This window comes from Danio rerio, chromosome 21 (assembly GCF_052040795.2).
Source record: "Danio rerio strain M-AB ecotype USA chromosome 21, GRCz13ab, whole genome shotgun sequence".
Lineage (NCBI taxonomy): Eukaryota > Metazoa > Chordata > Actinopteri > Cypriniformes > Danionidae > Danio > Danio rerio.
This window is the reverse complement of record NC_141041.1, coordinates 39,973,883-39,995,000: the sequence shown is the minus strand read 5'-3', so window position 1 is coordinate 39,995,000 and position 21,118 is coordinate 39,973,883. Positions and strand designations below refer to the sequence as shown.

The following is a 21,118-nucleotide window of genomic DNA, read 5'->3' as shown; positions in this document are numbered from 1 at the left end:
GCTCCAATTGGTCCACCGTTTTTATGTTGTTAAATCGAAAAAAAAAAAGGACTGGGTGTGTTTATATCATCCCAATATGATGGTCTATGCACTATATATACACATATGTTTGTCCAAGTAGCTTAAAAAGTAGATTTTTCACCATAGGTGCCCGATAAGTCTAGTTAACTTGTGATCACTCGGGGCCCATCTTTGAAATGCTTCTCAAGCAGTATGCTCGGGCATTCTGTCTAAATGGGGAAACATCAAATTCTTCAAAACTGTTTGCCAAACTTAAGATTACATTACATATTTGGAATCACCAATAAAATGAAACAATAACTGTCTCATAAGTTTATTTTCTAAACATCGGAATCAAACAAAACTGGCATATTTTCAGGTTGCCAATGCTAATGCGCATACACACTCAAAATAAATTGACTCGCAACACCAACCTCATTTATGGCCGTTCTACATATTATCATCCCCTGGATAATGAACGTCTGATCGCGCTGGTCTACTGAAGCAATCCACAACTTGGTCTTGATGGCGAATCTTCTCCAGAAATGACAACAACTCTTTGTTTACAAGTTTGTGGGTGTTTGAGTAGTAGTTGTCATGTGATGAACGCGAGGTACAGTCTGTCCTGTCAAACGCACATTTCATACAGATTACAATTACAAAAAACTTTTGTTATCAAGTGCACTTTAAAAAAAAGTTTATTTAAAAGTACAGATTTCAAGCTTTGTGGATATATTTCTTGTGTCTGTGCAAGTATTTGCTGAGATTCCAGTGTGTTTGTTGACCACCAAATTGTTGTAAAAGCACACGTCTTGTCCGCCGGAGAAACATCAGTCTATAGTTATCACCGATTGGCTCCTGTGCTAGTAGGCGGGGCTTGTTTCACCATATTGACCATTACACTTTTCCCCATTCAAAACTACACGAGTGACCTGTCTTGTGTATTCTATAGTCTTTGATAATAGTGACAGTTTTTAAAAATTGTTTTTTTATACATTAATACATGGGATAAGGGAGTAGTTTAAGCTGGGCATTACCAAACTCCCTTTAAGGCAAGTAATTTCAGTTGGCAGTCATCTTTAAAATGCCTCTTGAACGGTATGCTTGGGCGTTCTGTTTGAATGGGATATATCAAATTCTCCAAAATTGCTTGCCAAGCTTACTATTACATTTCACATTAAGAATCACCAATAACATTAAACAACAACTGTCTTTTAAATTCATTTCTAAATTTTCAAATCACAAAATCTGAAGAAACTCAATCGCAAGTCTATAGTGTCAGACTGTATTCGTCCTATTGACCGCCATATTACACTTTTCCCCATTTAAAACCATATGAGTGACATGTCTTGTGTATTCCATAGTTTTTGGTATATGATTGAAAATTATTGGTTATGTGTTTTCTTTCCCTCTCTAGTCATAGTATCTTTACAATCCGTGTTCTACATGTCAAGCCACAACTGGGACAGGTGACCAGAATCAGCGAGTGAGTGCTTTGCTGTTTGTTTTTTGTAATTGCATAATTAAGATGCTTGCATTAATTGCTGTATAACTCTCAAAGTTTTATAACTATTCTCATATTTTAGTGAAAATACTTAGCTATTTTTGTGTTTGTGTGTTTTTTTTCCCTGACAGACTCTCTGTATGTGATTTGGCTGGGTCTGAACGCTGTAAAGCACAGCAGAATGGTGAGAGAATGAAGGAGGCAAACAACATCAACACCTCTTTGCTGACACTAGGCCGCTGCATCACTGCTCTGAGACACAATCAAACCAACAAGTGAGTGTTGCACTTTATGAAAGCATCATGATGGTCCAGCAGTTATCTTATTGATAAGTGAGGTCACTATACTGACACTGTCGCAGGTCTCGACCACCAGTGGTCGTTCCATTCAGAGACAGCAAGTTAACCAGGGTCCTCCAGAGTTTCTTTTGTGGTCATGGGCGCTCTTGCATGGTGGTGAACATCAACCCTTGTGCCTCCACCTATGATGAGACACTCCAAGCACTCAAATTCTCTGCAATTGCCACACAGGTGAAAATACTCTTCATTTTTCTATAAATATGTTTCAATTTCCTTCCATGACAGCTAACTATAGGGTTTGTATAAGTGCTGCAAATATTTGAAAAATCTTAAATCATAATTGATTGTTTTCAAAATTAGACTTTTGGGTAAAGTGCTCAAATGTTATTGTTGCTATTATTGGGTTTGGGGCAAACATGCCATTAAAATTTTTCTTGGTTACTTTGAAATGGCATTTGATATAATGTAGTATGGAGTATGCATATGTATGTTAGGCATGGGATGATAACCGGTTTGAAGGTTTACTGTAGGGCTGGGTGATATTTAAAAAAAAATCACTTTATCTTTTATCACTGTCTTTTATCATTAGATATCCATAATTATTGAACATTTTTTAAAATAAATTTAGGAATATTAGGAATTTTTGTTATTTAACGACTTCATTTTATTTGACCAACATTACTAAAGCAAATAGTTTTAATAGTCAAAAGCAAAATTTTTAAATAAAATGCTTAATCTCTTTATAATAAAATAGACTCTTAAACTAGATAAAATGTTACAAAGTGTGTGTAATAGTAAAGTATAAATACTGAACAATCAAAGAAAACTTATAGTGTGAATAATAATCATACAGTAAGCCTCAAACTTTGTCAAAAACACAAATTATGATGATCAAATCTGAGCTTTCAAGTAAAGGAACCAACCATCATTATTGTTGTGAAGTTGAATAACTATATTACCCCAATGCAAAAAAATCTTTAAGATGGGGAGCTAGTGCTTGGATTCACAAGAAAAGAAACCAAAAAGCCATTCTGGCGACATCCTATTTTATTTACAATCTTTTCACTGCGGTTATATGGCACTCATTTTCGCATGTGTTGTTATTCTGACCTGAAGGGACAAGCGCGTGTGCGTGGATTCCTTGACCATTTACTATGGACTTTAATGGTGTTCGGTCAATAAATATCGATACTGATATTTATCGCCTAGCCCTAGTTAACCACGATTTGGAAAAGTTAACATTTCCTGTTATACCGTTCATATGGTATATGTAAGTTTTTTTTTTACAGTTATTTTATTTAGTTTTTTTAACATGTTTCAGCAAACATTTGAATACAAATCGCTTTACATACCAGCATCCAAGCATGCTATCGACCTGAACAGTGCAGGGGCTTACTTTATATTCAAAGAAAAGAAAGATATCTAAAGATACCTTTTCAAATTGTAAAGAAATCGCAATACTGTAAAATCGTGGTATTTTTGTCCAGTTTCATACTGGTTCATGCTATCAGGATCTTCAGGTTTGTGCGGGTTCTTAGTCTTAAATTTCAAAAAACAAATTTTAGGTCTTAAAAGGTCTTAAATGCATTAAACTATTGTGTTGTAGGTCTTAAATCATTTTAAATGGGTCTTAATTTTCCTATGTGAACGTAAAGCTATACCCAATTAGGCCAACATCCATACAATCACTAGCAATATATTTCTGTAAAAGTTTTAAGAAACGCTTATTTATTAATTCTATTTACTTATTATTATGGTTTAAATATCTTCCTTACAATAGCGTGTTTTTAATGTGTTTTTTTAAGGTTTTAAATTGGCCATTTAAAAAATCTTTAGCTTTTAGCCTTGTGCAAGTCTGAAATTTCAATCATGGTCTTAAAAAGTTTTAAATTTGACTTTATAAAACCTGTAGAAACCCTATACCAGCCCATGGATGCCTAATGGATGTAAATATGTCGTTTGCCATACTTGTAAAGTAAAATGCATCTGGAAAGTGCTTAAGTTAAACTTTTTTAAAAAAATGTGTCACTCTGAAACTATATCTGAACACAAATTTTTTATTCTTTCAGCTGGTGCATGGCCCGTGCAGTAAGACACGTGTTGCATACATCCTGTCCCTGCTCCGTGAGCAGCCAACTCATCCCAACGACACCACTTTACTAGAGGAGGATGAGGAGGAGAGTGATGAGGAAGGAGACATCACCATGTTTGATCCTGAGGTAAACCCAGTCAAATTCAGTTGTAGTAGTTCAAATCACTCTTAATCCTCATTAGCAGTTTCAAACAATTTCCAAAAGTTATTATTCTTCACTGGATTTGGGAGGAGGGATGAGATGTGGTTTCAGTGTACACAGTCAGGTCCAAAAATATTGGTCACAGTATATCGACACAGTTCCAACATTATGGTGCTATACACCAACACAATGGATTTTAAACAAGATGTACTTTAACTGCAGACTGTCAGCTTTAATTTGAGGGTATTTGAATCCAAATCAGGTGTACGCTGTAGGAATTACAACAGTTTGCTTATGTGCCTCCCACTTGTTTAGGGTCCAAAAGTAATTGGCTTCTTAGCTGTTCCATGGCCAAGTGTGTGTTGTTCCCTCCCAATGACAATGAGCAGATAAAAGGTCCAGAATTAATTTAAAGTGTGCTATTTGCATTTGCAATCTGTTACTGTCAACTCTTAAGATGAGATGCAAAGAGCTGTCATTATCAGTCAAGTCCTCAAAAACGGGAAGGCCAGATTAGAGTTCTAAAAAAGCCTTCACAGTTCTGGAACAACATCCTATAGACGGATGAGACTAAAGGCCCGTGGACACAAAGGCGTTTTTTTCTTGCGGTTTTCGTCAACAGTTAATGCCTTGTGACTAAATAAAGGAAGTCAATGTGATCGTGCACACCAACACTCAAAATGCTAGACGCCAAAGCGTCATTTAAAAAAAACAGCTCATGCTCGTTTTTTTGTTTTGACTTCTCCACCAATCAGATTGGCACTTTTTTGGAGCTGCTGAAGTAACAGTAAACAGCACTTGGAGGCTGCAAATGCAAAACTGTCAATGCAAGCACACTTTGAAGAAGATCAACAGAGGCAATATGAACGTGGAGCTGCTTATTGCTCTGTGAACAATAATCATTTCTTCATCGCTGGAGCTGCTACTTGAACCATCCATGCTTGTTCGAGTCACCAGTAAATTCAACAACAAGCATGTGGACTTCCTCTCTTCCTCTTCTTCTGTGTTATAAGCGCGGTGTCAGAAGCTTAAAGTTGTATAGTGCCAGCTAACATCAAGAAGTGATATTGGCATACTCTTCTGCTTGAAGCCACTGAAAATCGCTTGGGTTTGAATCCGGAAAAACGTCTCGTAAAACGCTGACTATAAACGCAAACACAAGCGTCCTGGTGTGTACCAGCCTTAAGATTAACTTGTACCAGAGTGATGAGAAGAGTATGGAGAAGAAAAGGACCTGCTCATGATCGTAAGCAGTGAAGCATGTTGGTGGTAGTGACATATCATGGGCATTTATGGCTTCTAATGGAGCTGGTTCTCTTGTATTTATTGATAACGTGACAGCTGACAAAAGCAGCAGGATCAGAACTCATTGGATGGCGCTTAACAGAACAGATGGATAATGACTCAAAGCATACTGCAAAAGCAACCAAAGAGTTTTTGAAGGGAAAGAAGTGGAATGTTATGCAATGGCCATGTTAATCCCCTAACCTGAATGCGCTTTGAGCATGCATTTCACTTGCTGAAGATGAAACTAAAGGGAAAATGCCCCAAAAACAAGCAGAAACCAAAGACAGTTGCTGTAGAGGCCTGGTAGAGCACTACCTGGAATGAAACTCAGCGTCTGGTGATGTCTTTGCATTCCAGACCTCAGCCTGTAACTGGCTGCAAAGGATTTGCAACCAAGTATTAAAAAGTGAAAAGGTTAATTTATGATTATTATCCTGTCCAATTACTTTTGGTCCCTTAACAAGTGGGAGGCACATATGCAAACTGTTGTAATTCCTACAGCCTACAGCGTTGACTTGATTTGAATGTAAATACCCTCAAATTAAAGCTGACAGTCGGCAGTTAAAATACATCTTGTCTGCAGTTAAATCACATATCTTGTTGATTTTATTACAAATCCATTGTGTTGGTGTATAGAGCCAAAAATGTTAGAATTATGTCCCAATATTTATGGACCTGACTATATATAGCCATATGATAATTTTTTTTGTGCTCAAACACGCATGTAGAAAGCCATTACGATGTTATTTTCATTTATGAGAGTAGCTGGGTTTCTATTGCCTTGTGTTAATGCACATTTTGAAGTGTCATATGTGAAACAATATAAGTGATTGAAACGTATAAGATGTATAAGATACAAACCCCAGTTTCAAAAGGGACCTTTGACAACAACAATTTCTTTTTTCCATGTGAAAGTCTCAGAGGAGATGTATGAAAAGTGTGGAGATCTGTCTTCAACTCTAGCAATAGTGAGTTTTGTAGTTCATCTAAATTTTTTGAATGTTGAACAGGCACTGCTGAAGGCCATTGATGTTCTAAAGCGTGAGGTGCTGCGCCAACGGCAAGAAAAAGAGGAACTGGAGGCTAAGGTTCGAGAGGAGGTCTGCACTGAGATGATGGAGGTTATCAGCCGCATGCAGGATGACTTCAGGTGCTTCATTAAGTGCTTAAATGAGGAAAAAATTATATTAAGAGGAAATGCATATGTACTGTCCTAATAAATAGCTGATGCAGTTTTTAAATGTCTGTCTTGCTGTACAGTGAGACCCTGGAGAGCGAGAGGGATCTGATGGAGAAGAGATGTGAGAACAAAATTAACAACCTGAAGAGCAGCTTGAAGAAATATTACAGCCAAGAGCTAGAGGTCAGTGAAGGAAGAAAGTACAAAACCCTTATTTGTGAATCTGACTAACTAAACTAAAACTGTTTACGCCTGGTATCCATGAGGGCTGCACAATATCAAAGTCCCTTTAAGGCAAGTCATTTCACTCAGGGGCCATCTTTAAAACGCCTCTTGGGCATTATGCACAGGCATTCTGTCTGAATGCATAAGCAATAAATTCTTCAAAACTGTTAGCCAAGCTTATGATTACATTACATATTTGGAATCACCAATTAGAATAAACAATAACCGTCTCGTAAGTTTCATTTCTAAACGTCTGAATCAAACAAAATGCACACTCAAAAGGAACAAAATCACGGCACTCTCATTTATGGCCGTTCTACTTGTTATCATCCTCTGGATAATGATCGTCTGATCGTGCTGCTCTTCTGAAGTAATCCACAACTTAATAGCTTAATAGCGAATCTTCTCCAGAAATGACAGCAACTCTTTGTTTACAAATTTGTGGGCATTTGAGAACTTGCTGCTGTCATGTGATGTGCGTTTGATAGGACGGACTGTACCTCGCGTTAGTTTCATAAGGATTACAAAACCAAAAATCTTTGCACTTCGTTCATTTAAACCAAGTATTCGCTGAGATTCCACTGTGTTTGTTGACCACCAAACTAAAAATAGCACACATCTGGTCTGAGCTTCTCCCCCGGAGAAACGTCAGTCTATAGTGATCGAGGATTGTCTCCTGTACTAGTAGGCGGTGCTTTATTTACCATATTGACCATTACACCTTTTACCATTCAAAACTATAATAGACATGTCTTGTGTGTTCTATAGTCTTTGACTATATATCGTTTCAGCATCGATATCGCAATGTGAATCTGCAATAGTCAAACGCAGTTTCATAAATTTCAAATGAATTGAAACCATTTGGCCACAAAAAATTATACAGATTGCCACTTTAGTAAAGATTAATCGTGTTTATTTATACAACAAATACAGTGTTATTTCACATTTGATCATTGGATTTATATACTGTTGGACTCCACCGAAAACCATAAAGCGATGTTTATCTATTTTTAATCATTGTTTGATTGTTTTCATCTGTGCTTTAATTTATTATGTATATATTTTTGATAATCTTGAAAATTTTATGCAGATCTATACCCATAAGAAATCATCCCAGTCAATGTAAAATTCTGAAATCTTTCCATGTAGTCATCTTATGAAGCTATATTTATGCCATAATGTAAATCGCAGAAAAACTAAATATTGCATTTTTTTCCAAAATCGTGCAGCCCTAGTTATAGGCATCCTTTTCATCAGATTAATTACTGTCATGGGTGAGGCAGTGGCGCAGTAGGTAGTGCTGTCGCCTCACAGCAAGAAGGTCGCTGGTTCGAACCTCGGCTCAGTTGGCGTTTCTGTGTGGAGTTTGCATGTTCTCCCTGCCTTCGCGTGGGTTTCCTCCAGGTGCTCCGGTTTCCCCCACAGTCCAAAGACATGCGGTACAGGTGAAGTGGGTAGGCTAAATTGACTGTAGAGAGTGTGCGAATGTGTGTGTGGATGTTTCCCAGAGATGGGTTACGGCTGGAAGGGCATCTGCTGCGAAAAACTTGCTGGATAAGTTGGCGGTTCATTCCGCTGTGGCGACCCTGGATTAATAAAGGGACTAAGCCGACAAGAAAATGAATGAATAATTAGTCATTTGTTTAGTTTGAAGTCTCTTCTGGTAGGGTTATTATAGTAACAATTAATTGTCTATAATTAAATCAGCAAAAGCTAGATCATCAATGGAGTATACAATTTTTAGGCTGACAAAACTTACAGCAGACAGAACGTCTAGCATGTGTGTTTATGTACAGTCATTGGCCACTTTATTAGGTACACCTGTCCAACTGCATGTTGACACAAATTTCTAATCAGCCAAACAGCAGCAACTCAGTGCATTTAGGCATGGAGACATGGTCAAGACGATCTGCTGTAGTTCAAAGTGAGCATCTGAATGGGGAAGAAAGGTGACTGAACATGGCATGGTTGTTGACAAGACAGGCTGGTCTGAGTATTTCAGAAACTGCTGATCTATTAGGATTTTCACACACAACCATCTCTTTAGGGTTTAGAGAGAATGGTCAGAAAAAGAAAATTTATACAGTAAGTGGCAGTTCTGTGGATGCAAACGCCTTGTTGATGTCAGACTGGTTTGAGTTGATAGAAAGGCAACAGTAACTCAAATAATCACTCGTTACAACTGAGGTATGCAAAAGAGCATCTCTGAATGAACAACACCTTGAACCTTGAAGCAGATGGGCTACAGCAGCAGAAGACCAAACCGGGTGCCACTCCTGTCATCTAAGAACAGGAAACTGAGGCTACAATTTGCAGAGGCTCACCAAATTTGGACAGTACAAGATTGAAAAAAACTTTGCCTGGTCTTATGAGTCTCGATTTCTGCTGCGACATTCGGATGGTAGGGTCAGAATTTGACATCAACAACATGAAAGCATAGATCCATCCAGTCTTGTATCAATGGTTCAGGCTGATGGTAGTGGTGTAATGGTGTGGGGGATATTTTTTTGGAACACTTTGGACCCATTAGTACCAATTGCGAATTGTGTCAAGGCCACAGCCTACCTGAGTATTGTTGCTGACCATGTCCATCCCTTTATGGCAATCATCTGATGGCTACTTCCAGCAGGATAACGCGTCATGTCATAAAGCGTAAATCATCTCAGACTGGTTTCTCGAACATGACAACAAGTTCACTGTACTCAAATGTCCTCCACAGTCACAAGATCTCAATCCAAAAGAGCACCGCTGTTTTGTGGTGGAATGGGAGATTTGCATCATGAATGTGCAGCCGACAAATCTGCAGCAAAAGCCGGATGATATCATGTCAATATGGAGCAAAATCTGAGGAATATTTCCAGTATCTTGTTGAATCTATGCCATGAAGGATCAAGGCAGTTCTGAAGGCAAAACGGGGTCCGACCTATTACTATTAAGGTGTACTTAATAAAGTGGCCTATAAGTTTCAGTTTGTGTATGTGGATAGATGGAGTGAGAGAGACACACTGACAAGCTGATAAAATAAGCACATTTTATCAACAGTAAACTTTTACACATATTTTTCAGTTTTCATATGATTTTAAACTTTGCACTTGAAACAATACAAAGTCATGGTCAATAAGTTGGAAGGTAATAAAAGGAAAGAATCACACAAATTTTGTTTCATTGTGGAAAATCAATTTAACTACCAGCAAAATGGAGCACAAAGCAGCATAAACTATCTATAATATATAATTTATAAATAATATTTTTTATAATTTAAACTAATGTCCTGTATCCTGCAGTATTCATAGTCTTGTTTTATACTAAAACCTTTTTTTATATACAGGTAAGGAAGCTAGCCTTAAACGTATTATTGCATAGACAAGTAATTATGTTTTGGAAACCTCTTCATATGTACACAACATATAAGAGAACTTAAATGGCTTTAAGGGATAGTTCACACAAATATAAATTGTCATTTATTTTCCCTCGCTTGTTCCAAACCTGTATGACTTTCTTTTTAGTGTTGACCACAAAGGAAGACATTTTGAAGAAAGCTGGTAATCTGTAACCATTGATTTCCATAGCATTTGTTTTTGCTACTAAGGATGTCAATGGAAACAGGTGTTCAGCTTTCTTCAAACTACCTTCCTTTGTTTTTGGAACAACTTGAGGGTGAGCAAATAGTAAGTGCATTTTCATTTGTAGGTGAACTGTCTCTTAAGCGCTGTTTATGCAAGACATGCAGAAAGATGTGATTTTTTTTTTTTTTTTTTCTAATATTTTTTGGTTTTTATAATTTTTCAAAGGAGCGAGATGATGAGATCAGAGAACTTACTGCTGCTCTTAAGGAAAAGGAAGCAGGTAATACTGCCCCGGCTGCCATTTTCCCACCTCTGAATGATGACGGTGGTCTGCGTCGTTCACAACGCTTGGCTTCAACTCACAAACGAGATGCAGATCATGAGAGTATAGAGCTCTTTCGGTGTAAAGCAGAGCTGGAAAATTGCAGAGCCGAACTAGACCTGAAGCAAACAGAACTGCGCCTCAAAACACTTGGTACGTGTTGTATGTGATGATGAAATAGTTTCTTTTTTTCCTGATCTTTTATTAACATTTTATTCAACAACACAATTTAAGAAAATGTGAAAAATAGAAACTAATTGAGCCCCTCACCTCACTCTACCCTTTCTATTCATTATATTATGCACATTCTTAATCTGTTTTACACCATATGATTGTACATACCTGCATACATGAGCAAATAGTCACATTTCACATATCACTTTTTTTTTTTTTTTTTTTAAGATTTATAATACTTTGGAGCAATAAACATGTCAGGCTAAATAATTGAAATGAATTATTGACTTCATTTGTTTTAAAAACACTGATTTCTTTACAATTTTAAATGGCATCTTTAGATAGCTTTTCTGCTGAAGATACTGTTGTCCTAAAAAAAAATGTTAATAAAAATCGTACACATACCTTAGGAATGGTATTACAGAAAATGTTGGTGGTTTAAAGATCTTGAAATTTCCAAACTACAGTATACCTTGAAAATAGTTCCAGAATCGTCCCATGCCTAGCGCCAACCTGGTGAATTAGCTAGACCTTTTAGATTTTTATTCAGTATATGAATAATGTTTTAATTTTGGATTAGTTTCTGACATTAATATTTAGTAAATATACTGGAAGTTAGATCTCACCAATGTTTTCGGTTGAAACCTAAAGTGATTCCTGTATTTATTGATGCTTTTGTATTATTGTCCTAACTTTGTAATTTCATGAAATACTCCAATAATAGGGCAAGAGTTAAATAGCTATGTTTCCATCCATAAATGTGAAATTTATGCGCAAAACTGGTATGTCGCATAAAAGACATGCAAATAAAATTTCGTCCAACAAGTCAAAGAGGACAAAATCGTCACTTCCTGATTAACTGGCATCAAATATCAACAATAAAAACAGAATTTACTGCTACAGGAAAAGCTGCAAACCTTTTTTTTTTGTTTGTTTGTTTGTTTGTTTAATAAATGACTTCGCATCAGATTACAATGCCGACACGTAATGAACGAGCGGTGGCGTAAGACGTCGAGCACAGACACTCTTGACAATTCTGAAGGTCATTAATAATAATTACACTAATACTGAAATGGTTTACTGAAAACAACATTTCAGATGTTTTACAATGCGCTCAGCTGGCTGGTTTGTCCATTCACACACATTTTTATCGTCACATGATCTCATAACAAAATCACATGACTTTTAATGTGCATGCTGGAATTTGATCAGTAAAAGTGTTTCCATCATAGTTTAATTTTAAACTAATTATTCGATATCCTACTAAGAAAAACGTATGCGCATAACTATGCGTATTATTAAAGTTGATGCGCATCATGGCATTTCCATCAATCGTTTTATGTGCATTAAAAAGGTGGATGGAAACATAGCAATTGATACATGCAAGCTTCTGGCAACTAATATTTAATTATTTCTTTAAACATTTTTTTAAATGATTTTTAAGTTAAAAATTTTTGTCAATTTATTTGCCTATTTGTGTTTTAACTGCTATATGTACCATTTTTTTATTAGAATTGAAGCGTTTCCAGGACAACCTCCCATCGATGGGCGTTACGGGAACCCTGACAACTACAGCTGAGCGGAAACTGGAGGAGGGTCAGAGGGTCAGTCTTCTCATTGATTTTAAAAGTTGTTTTACTGATTGAATCATGACCATTGGGATTTTTCGTGTCTTTAAATTTGGTCTTTTTTGGCCTGTTTCCACTGAGAGGTACAGTCTGGTACAGGTCACCTTTATTAGACTTGGGTTTCCACTGCCAAAAGGGTACCCTTTTGGTGGGTACGACAGAGTTTCAGACGACGTCATTTTTACTTGAGAAAATGTTACCGTAAAGTCGTACAGGTCATTCACATATCATATGAGAAGCATTTCTCAAAAACAGATGCTTTATACACATAAATACTTGTGTATAAATGTTCATTACTAACTGTTCCATAAACATGATTTGATTATAACTGCAGATCAATGACGAAGTAGCCTACTGTAACGTCTGCAATTATATAAAATAAATAAATGCAACATGTATATATAAACACATACAGACCCTTACAGTCTCTGATATGTTACCAATTACAGCAAAACTACACACAGCATACATTTAGCATTTATTTGGGTTCAAAAACAACACTCAACATACAGCCTTCAGTCAGTGTAAACGGCTCATCTGTGTCTTTAGTCTTCAGCAGCACATGTAACCTCTGTTAAAAAGTAATTCCGCCATTCCGAGTTCATAATAGTCCAAAAGGTGATAAGAATTAAAGATGGCAGTTTGTTCATGTTTTATGTTGCTGTTTTTTTCCAGCTTTTTCTCTGTTTTTTCGCACTTCACTCTCGCGTGTGTCCGCTTCTGAAAAGATTAGATATCAAATCTTTATTAATATGAGTTCAAGAAGTTCGTTATTTCAAATATAGACACGCGGCGAGCTCTCTGGAGAAAGTGAAACCACTGGGACTTTTAGACAGGCTCGTTAAACAACAACAGGATACGACAGATTTTGTTCTTCTTGGCTTTGTGGCTATTCATCAAGACGACGACAAGATTTGTTTTATCTTTGGTCAACCATAGCTTGTTATTATATGTTTATATTGTTACGGTGTAATGTCTCGGCTGTGTTTTCGACTTGCTTTGTTTTCATTCTCCAGCTTCTGCGAGTGACATATCTTTGCAAACCAATAGGGTTCAGCTGCTCCACCTTTTGGTACCTTTTTTTCATGCTAGGTACCCTTTGCAAAGGGTGACCAAAAAGTGGTACGGTACAATTCGCTTTTAGGTACCTTTTGACAGTGGAAGCGGCCATAAAAACTTACCGAACCGTACCTCTCATTGGAAACGGGCCATTAGGTACCCTTTAACAGTGAAAACGGCTATAAAAGCATACCGTATGATATCACTCAGTGGAACCCAACTCAAATTACACTGATTAAAAACACACACAAGCAAGTAAAATTTTATTGTCAGTAAATGAGTCGAGTTGCCATTTTACCACTGATGCCATGACCGCACAGTAGTGCTATTGTAAGCAGCAGGCACAAGTATACGTATAGAAATGCATTATTTGAGCATACCTTGCTTTACAGGTGAGCATGTGTGGTACATGCAAAGATGAGATATATAAATTATGCATAGACCAAATATATTGAGCAATTTTGAATGCAAGCTAGTCCATAGTGTAATCTGGTGCAATTGAAATGAATTCATATCAGTATAAATCCCTCATATTTATGTCATATGAGCAAATAATATGTCTGCGGTCTGCCACTATTAATCTGAGCAATTAAGGAAAAAGTATTACAACTAAACACCAATGGGGATAAAATCTTTACGATCGCCAATTTTAGCTTGATCACATCAATCCACGCAAACAATTATTGTTATACTTTCCTACATAGCTTATTATGTTACAGGATATACTTTTCTGGCCAAACCATATATTGAATGGAGAAACTGAGTAGCTCATGTAGACCATTTCAATATGGCGATATCATTGGTATATGAACAGTTCTTGCTTGTCATCAAACTATTTCAGAACTGTAACGAGATGATTCAGTCATAAAAAATATTTCATGACAGCCTCGTTAACATTTCTTATCAATATGTGGACCCTTTTGGATTTTCATAAGCTATGGAAATTAATAATATAAAACTGGAAATAGAGTAGGACCATTGTTATTGCTTACATCCCACAAAATGGTCTATATGGAAATTGTGTGTTTGTTTGGTTTGTAGAACCTGAAGCAGCTGCGGATGGAGCTTCAGTTGCTGGGCATTAAGCTGCAGTCAGGAGAAAGAGCCTGCTGCCGCAACACAGATGGAGAAAAGCTTCGTCACGCTCTCTCTTCAGCAGACAGTAAACTCGCCAAACAGGTAATCAATGCAAATACACCATATATGAACACAACTTTCAGTTTTTTTCCTCTTTGAGGACATGGTTAGTTATAAAATGTTTATTATGTGTTATGTAATTCTGTGCTTTACATACTTCTACACTAATCTTTTTTTCCTTTCTCTGAGAAACTTTTATTCTTTTGCAAAACTTTTAGTAAATGGAACTATGAGGTGGAAGGAAAACTATATTTGCATACTTTTTGCAACACTGTTTCTCTGAGGAATATATTTATACGTTTTGTCAAAATAAGCCATCACCATGTCCCATTAATGTTCCTTACCCATCTGTTTACATTAATGGTCTCAAACTCGAATCCTGGAGGGCTGCAGCTCTGCACAGTTTTGCTCCAACCCTAATCAAGCACACCTGGGCCTCATTTCAGAGAGGAGGTTAAGTGAAAACTCAGAGTATGTTAACCCTGAAATGAGAGAAACTCTGGGTTTTTCGTTTCAAAATGGCAGGTTTGTCAAACTCGAGAAAGCAGAGTAAGTCAAGCCTGTTTCTGAAAGAGAGATAACTCTGGTACCGTGGTAACTTGCTCAGTAAACCTAACCTATCAGGAGCAGGTTTTATTCTCTAAACTCTGACTTTCTGTCGGAATCCTCCCCTTTTTTTAACAGACGTGGTATTTCTCGTCTTAGCCTTATGACGTTTCCACCCACCTATTTTAATGTGCATTTTGGAACTGTGCATTAAAGATTGGTGGATGGAAACGCCAAGATGCAAATACATTTTGAAAATGCGCATAAAAAACATATGCGCATAACTGAGTAGGATAAACTTTTTATTCGGTAACAAAAGATGCACATAAACTCAGATGGAAACCCTTTTACCAAACATATAACAAAATCACATGACCTTTATTCATGCACATACTGGAATAAGAGATCATTTGTAAATGAACATGTGTATGAATAGATAAACCAGGAGGCTGAGCACACTGTAACACATCTGAAATGTTGTTTTGGTCATTCTTAAATGCCTGAATCTGTTATTATATTATTAATGACCTCCAAAACTGTCAAGATCCTGTTCTACGCGTCTCGTAGCTTCAAACGCCATCACATGTTTTTTGCAGTTCGGCATAGTCTTCTGAAGTCATTTATTAAATAAAGAAAAGTTTCACACAGCTTCTTCTACTGCAATAAATTCTGTTTTTACAGTTGATATTTGGCGCCACTTAATCAGGAAGTGATGATTTTGTTCTCTTTGACTGCTTTATTCGTACATCTTTTATGTGATATTCCAGTTCTGCGCATAAATTTAATTCACACTTTTGGATGGAAACATATTAACTCGTTCTAAAAACTATTTTGTAGTACGGCTTACATTCTTAATGTCACATCAACCTTTACCACTTGATCAATAATAAAGGCAGACACACAAGTGCACTTTAAAATGTATTCAAACTCTATTTTAGATATTCAAATGATCAACGTGTGTAAAAGTGGAAACCTTAAATGAAACATTTCCACTGAACATTGAGTTAGGGTTACCTGCATTCTTGTTTTGTCAAAGCTGTTGTAAAAACTATGCAGTAGCCTATTTTATGTAATTTAATGCAATTATATCTGAAATAACTTCAAAATTACGGCCAATTCCCCACTTTTTCAAGTGAAACGTCAATAAACGTCACACATTACATTAAATATAAATATTTAAATACTTTAAATGTAAACCTTTGCGTTAACTTGAGCAGCTGTTTTCCCATGCTAACTGTCTTTGTTTCACTGATGCAGTGGTGTTGCTTTTTTAAATATATGGTCATATTTGCTATATCTTTGTATGAGCACATCAAGTTCAGCTGGAGAAAGAAATGCTGATCTCTTTTTTTTTTCTAGATGTTGCCATGGCGACTCATAATATTTGAGCTCCATTGATAATGCCTTTTTATAGTCATGGTGTGTGCACTTAACTCTGAATCAGTCTATTCAGACTTGATCTCAGATCAGCTGTTCTGAAATTGAAAACTGAGTTTTTAATCTCTCTGTAAGTCAACTCAGAGTTCAAGTTTAAACTCCCGAGTTAGTCGAACCTCCTTACTGAAACAGACCCCTGATCCAATTAATCAAGGTGTTCAAGAGTATTAAGCAGGTGTGAGTTGGAGGTGGTTGAAGCTAAACTGTGCAGTGCCGCAGCCCCCCCAGAGACTGAGTTTGAGATCTTTGGTTTACATGAATTCACTGATCATGAGCGCTAGTTTATCTTCGATCTGATTTTGAGTATGCTTACAGGAACAGAAAATGCAGTCATTCTTTACTTACTCTGGTTTTGTTTTAATGCTGTATGGCCTACATTGATATTCCTACAACAAAAACTTTACAAAAAATATTTCTTGCGCTTTAACATATAGTGGCAGTCAATGGCAACAAGCCTTAATTTCTATTTGAAAATTACTGAACCGCAAGGTGAAGAACAAAAAAGCAATCTGGGCATCAACGGAAAAAAAAAGAAAACTTATCTCGTTATAACGACGGAATTTGCAACCTTAGTTAATGATGGTTTTCAGAAACGCACCTCTGGTCTAACTAATTCCTCAGTAGGCACTAGTCCTCATAGCAAGAAGAGTAACCAAGCGATAACACAAATAGCCTTAATAGCAAAGAAATAATAAAATTGGTGAAAGTCACTGCAGGTGAAAGCCAAGCCAATGAGGAGATTTTATGGACCAATAAATGTTAAACACTTGAAGCAATGTTGTTCGGTTGTGCTGCTGCAATCTACACAGAAAATTAAACACAAAATATTTACAACAACAATTATAATAATAATAATAATAATTACCATTTTTATTATTGAATCAAAGACACGTGCGTTCTAATTTAAACTAATTTCAACTTAAACATAATCGTGGGCAGAGTGCTGTACCATCTGGCATTTTCTTATTGTATTTTATTGTTTTTTTGCACTGACACTTATTTATCTATGGACACCGTCTCGGTTCATTTGTTAACACTCTCCAAAGCCTAATGTTTAAAAGCATTCTAGCCTAACTTTAGATATTAAACGTCTTATTTTAATTGTAATAATGACTAATTTAATGTAACACTTTGGTGACTGTAATGTCGCTTGTCCCACCCTAAAAAGTTAAGAGTCGGGCATAATGAATCGCTGGACAGACCGAATCAATTTTGGAGGCGAATAAATAGAATGTTCTCTTAACAGTCTTATTTTACGGTCTCATTTTTTTGTTGTTGTTGTTGTTTTTTTTTCACCTTGTGGTTTTGGCCTTCCGTAGAAAATATAAAAAATGTATCCTGTTGGTGTAAAATATGATTCGTTGGAAAACAAACTATTGTTTATTGTTAGTTCATGTTAGTAAATGCAGTAGCGATTACAAATTTGCTTTCAGTAACACTTTACAATAAAGTCCCTTTAAGACAAGTCATTTTACTCTGTGGCCATCTTTAAAACACCTCTCAGGCAGTATGCTCGGGCATTCTGTTTGAATGGGGAAACATCAAATTCCCCAAAACTACTTGCCAAGATTACATTACATATTATGAATAACCAATAAAATTAAACAACAACTGTATTTAGTTTCATTTCTAAATGTTCGTATCACACAAAATCTGCAGAAACTCAGCTCTAGTCCAAGCCCCTCTCCCGGAGAATTGTCATTCTATAGCAATCACTGATTGGCTCATGTACTAGAAGGCAGGCATTATTCACTATATAGCGATTGTTGATTGGCTCCTGTACTAAAAGTTGGGGCTTCATTCGCCATATTGACTGTTTCACTTTTCCCCAAAGTATACGAGTGACACAGCATAGGATCTTGTGTAACTTAAAGTCTTTGCTGAAAGTACTTGTGTAGTTCTAGACCGGAACACAGATGCATTACAGTTAACAAATTAATTTCAACAAACAAAGATGGATGTAGTCCAGAAAATCATAAATTAATTGTATTTGTAGCATTTCCCGTGTATCTTGATTTCTTACAATAGTTTTTCTAGGTAAGTCTATTTTGTTTGCTGCGCTTATAAAGTCACATGGACAGGCAATTCCAAATTTAAAGGTTTTGGTTTTTTCATTGCGCACAATCATAACACCCACAACAATTGGAATATATGACATGCCACATAAGACCATTCTTTGAAACAAAAAACCCAATGCTAATCAGTCTTTACTGCCAGTATATCAAAGAGTGTGAGCAAGACTTATTATTATACATTTTTTTTACCTCAACTTTTGTAGTACAATGTAAAAAAAAAAATGGGTATACCGCATTTAAAGTGCACATGGTAACTCACTTTTGATTTTTGGCCGTACTTTACATTTAATTGTTTTAATAATAAAATGGAGTGATAAATGAAACTAATTATTATGACTGTCTGGTAAGTTAGTCTTTACACCAACACATTTTCCATTTCTCCCCCTCTTCCTTTATTCTTTCTTTTAACCCCTTCATGCTGATATAGATTTTACACACGTTAAAATCAAACACTTGCCTAAACCATGCGAAAGATAACACATCTTTTTTTTAAACCATCACTAATTTCACAGACATGCTGTTTCTCGTGCTAATCCCCTCTAACACCACGTTTTCCTTCTCTAATCGATGCGATTTTGCAGAGGATTAGATTTTAACAGTGTGTAATTCTAGTTCCCACTCCACCTTTCTTTATTTACCCTCTGGCCTCTCTAACCCTGTTCGTCGCCCTCTCCTCTTCCCGTTCTTATTCTGTAGGACCAAATGCTAGTCGAGCTGCACACGAGCCTGCAGCTGGTCAAAGCGGAACTGCGTAAGAAAGACGAGCTCCTGACGCGCTTCCAGAACACTCAACAAGCCCAGTCCCACCAGCCTCCAACGGCATCCGGCTCCTGCAAGAAAAGGGGTTGCGGGGTAGCGGTAGCTCTGGCGGAGAACCAGCCTCCAGAAAAACGCCCTTTCTTCCGTTCGCTGTTTCCCTCCCGCACGCCCTCAAAGACCCCCTCACGACCAACCCGACAGCAAAATGAGGTCACCACACCTTATTCTCGTGTGTTGCGTTCACGACAGCCATCGCCTCCTACCACTCCCGTCATGCTCCGAGTCAAGTATTAAGGGTGTATACTAATTAGTGTTGTTGTTTTTTTTATCTCTTGCAGTCTTTTATTACATGATCAGGTGGCCTTGTTGACATACAAATTATTAAAGTGATTCTTTTACTTTTTATAGTTATGCTGGCATTCTTTTTTTATTTAAGGGGTTTTGTTATACAATATGGCCATGTGATACTACCATTATGTATCACATCTTTTCATATATGCTCTATTTTTTATATATTTCTTTTACGAGTATGCCTCACTTAAACCAAATCAAACTGTAAATACAAAATTAGAGCGATTTTAAATATTATTCTGCGTTACATGTGTTTCTAAACTGTATGTTTGACCAGAAATCCAGGTTAATCCTTACTTTACATCCAAATTTTAGCTTCTTTTTTTTTTTTGGCAGAGTTGTGTGATTCTTTAATACTTCAGTGTTATAACCAAATACAAGATTTTCTTTGGAATGTTTATTAAGGACCAAATGCTCAGATACAAGCACTACATTCTTGCGTTGGGTCCATTTGTTTTGCACAGTTTGCATGAGTGTGAGATGTTTGTCACTTTTGAATGTCTCTTCTTTTCACTGTATAATCAAAACGAAAAGGGTTTTGGTAATAAAACATTGACCCTTGAATGTTGAGTTGTTTTATTTAATATAACTGGCACCATTTGTCTGTACAAGCACTTATTTACAATGAGGTGAACATAAAGGCATGAATTTTTGTTCTTCCTCAGCATATAAACTTGATGTTTGTGCGGCTGAGTGAAAGATCTGACCTGTTAATGTATCGTGTGTTTGTTAGGGTGTAACAGAAGACAGATCAAGTGGAGATACCCTTCTAACTGGTGTGGTGTTGTTAGACAAAGGGTTGAAAACACATGGTAGAGACAGATCAGTAGACGAGGGCTCCCCTTGCTCCCGCACTGCAGAGATTTGTCTTAACAAAGCCTTTCCTTCTTCTCTGGCCTGGAAAATGATAAACAAATTATTATTATTATTATTATTTCTTTATTATTATTGCAGTGGGTCCAGAAATTAAGTAACAATCTACTATTAAACCCTATTATTAAAAAAGCTTAACATATCAGATGACAACTAATGAAACCTTTAGACAATCTGACTGTTTTTCTCGATTGCTTTGATGCAGTTGTCAACTGAAACTCCACATTTTCAAAACAGTTAACACACAGGCCTAAACAGCGGCACTCATGGTCAAAATGACACATTTTGGTTGCAAAAGGCACATATTGTGTCAAAACATTTAAAATATGAAACAAAAGCTAGTTTTACCTTCAAACAACACAACTTGCAAACAGGTATATGAGCTCTTAATCATTACATAATCATTAATCATTACACAATGGACAACAAAATAAAGAACTCAGTGCACCACCATTGCTTGCC

At 36.6% G+C, this 21,118-nt stretch overlaps 2 protein-coding genes and 1 long non-coding RNA gene across 4 annotated transcripts in view; 1 reads left to right on the top strand and 2 right to left on the bottom strand.

Moving 5' to 3' along the window:
* kif20a (kinesin family member 20A) overlaps positions 1–20,347 on the top strand; it is a 47,395-nt gene extending 27,048 nt beyond the window's left edge. The window contains exons 10-19 of one of the 2 annotated variants that reach the window (XR_015519479.1): positions 1,418–1,486; positions 1,636–1,779; positions 1,866–2,034; positions 3,873–4,022; positions 6,335–6,474; positions 6,585–6,687; positions 10,521–10,770; positions 12,304–12,395; positions 14,520–17,746; positions 18,011–20,347. Coding sequence is in view for 1 of the 2 variants with exons in the window: in NM_001161470.2 (NP_001154942.2) it covers positions 1,418–1,486; positions 1,636–1,779; positions 1,866–2,034; positions 3,873–4,022; positions 6,335–6,474; positions 6,585–6,687; positions 10,521–10,770; positions 12,304–12,395; positions 14,520–14,657; positions 19,370–19,726 (1,612 nt within the window). In the remaining variant the exon portion in view is untranslated. 2 annotated transcript variants of the gene reach the window in all.
* On the bottom strand, positions 3,932–6,993 carry LOC147838922 (uncharacterized). The gene is made up of 2 exons (XR_015520658.1): positions 5,189–6,993; positions 3,932–5,130 (listed from the first exon to the last, which is right to left on the bottom strand). It is a non-coding gene; the product is annotated as an uncharacterized LOC147838922 (long non-coding RNA).
* cdc23 (CDC23 (cell division cycle 23, yeast, homolog)) overlaps positions 20,343–21,118 on the bottom strand; it is a 29,844-nt gene continuing 29,068 nt past the window's right edge. Inside the window, 1 exon segment of the mRNA NM_200933.1 lies at positions 20,343–20,680. Within this exon segment, the coding sequence (NP_957227.1) occupies positions 20,513–20,680 (168 nt within the window). The 3' untranslated portion in view covers positions 20,343–20,512.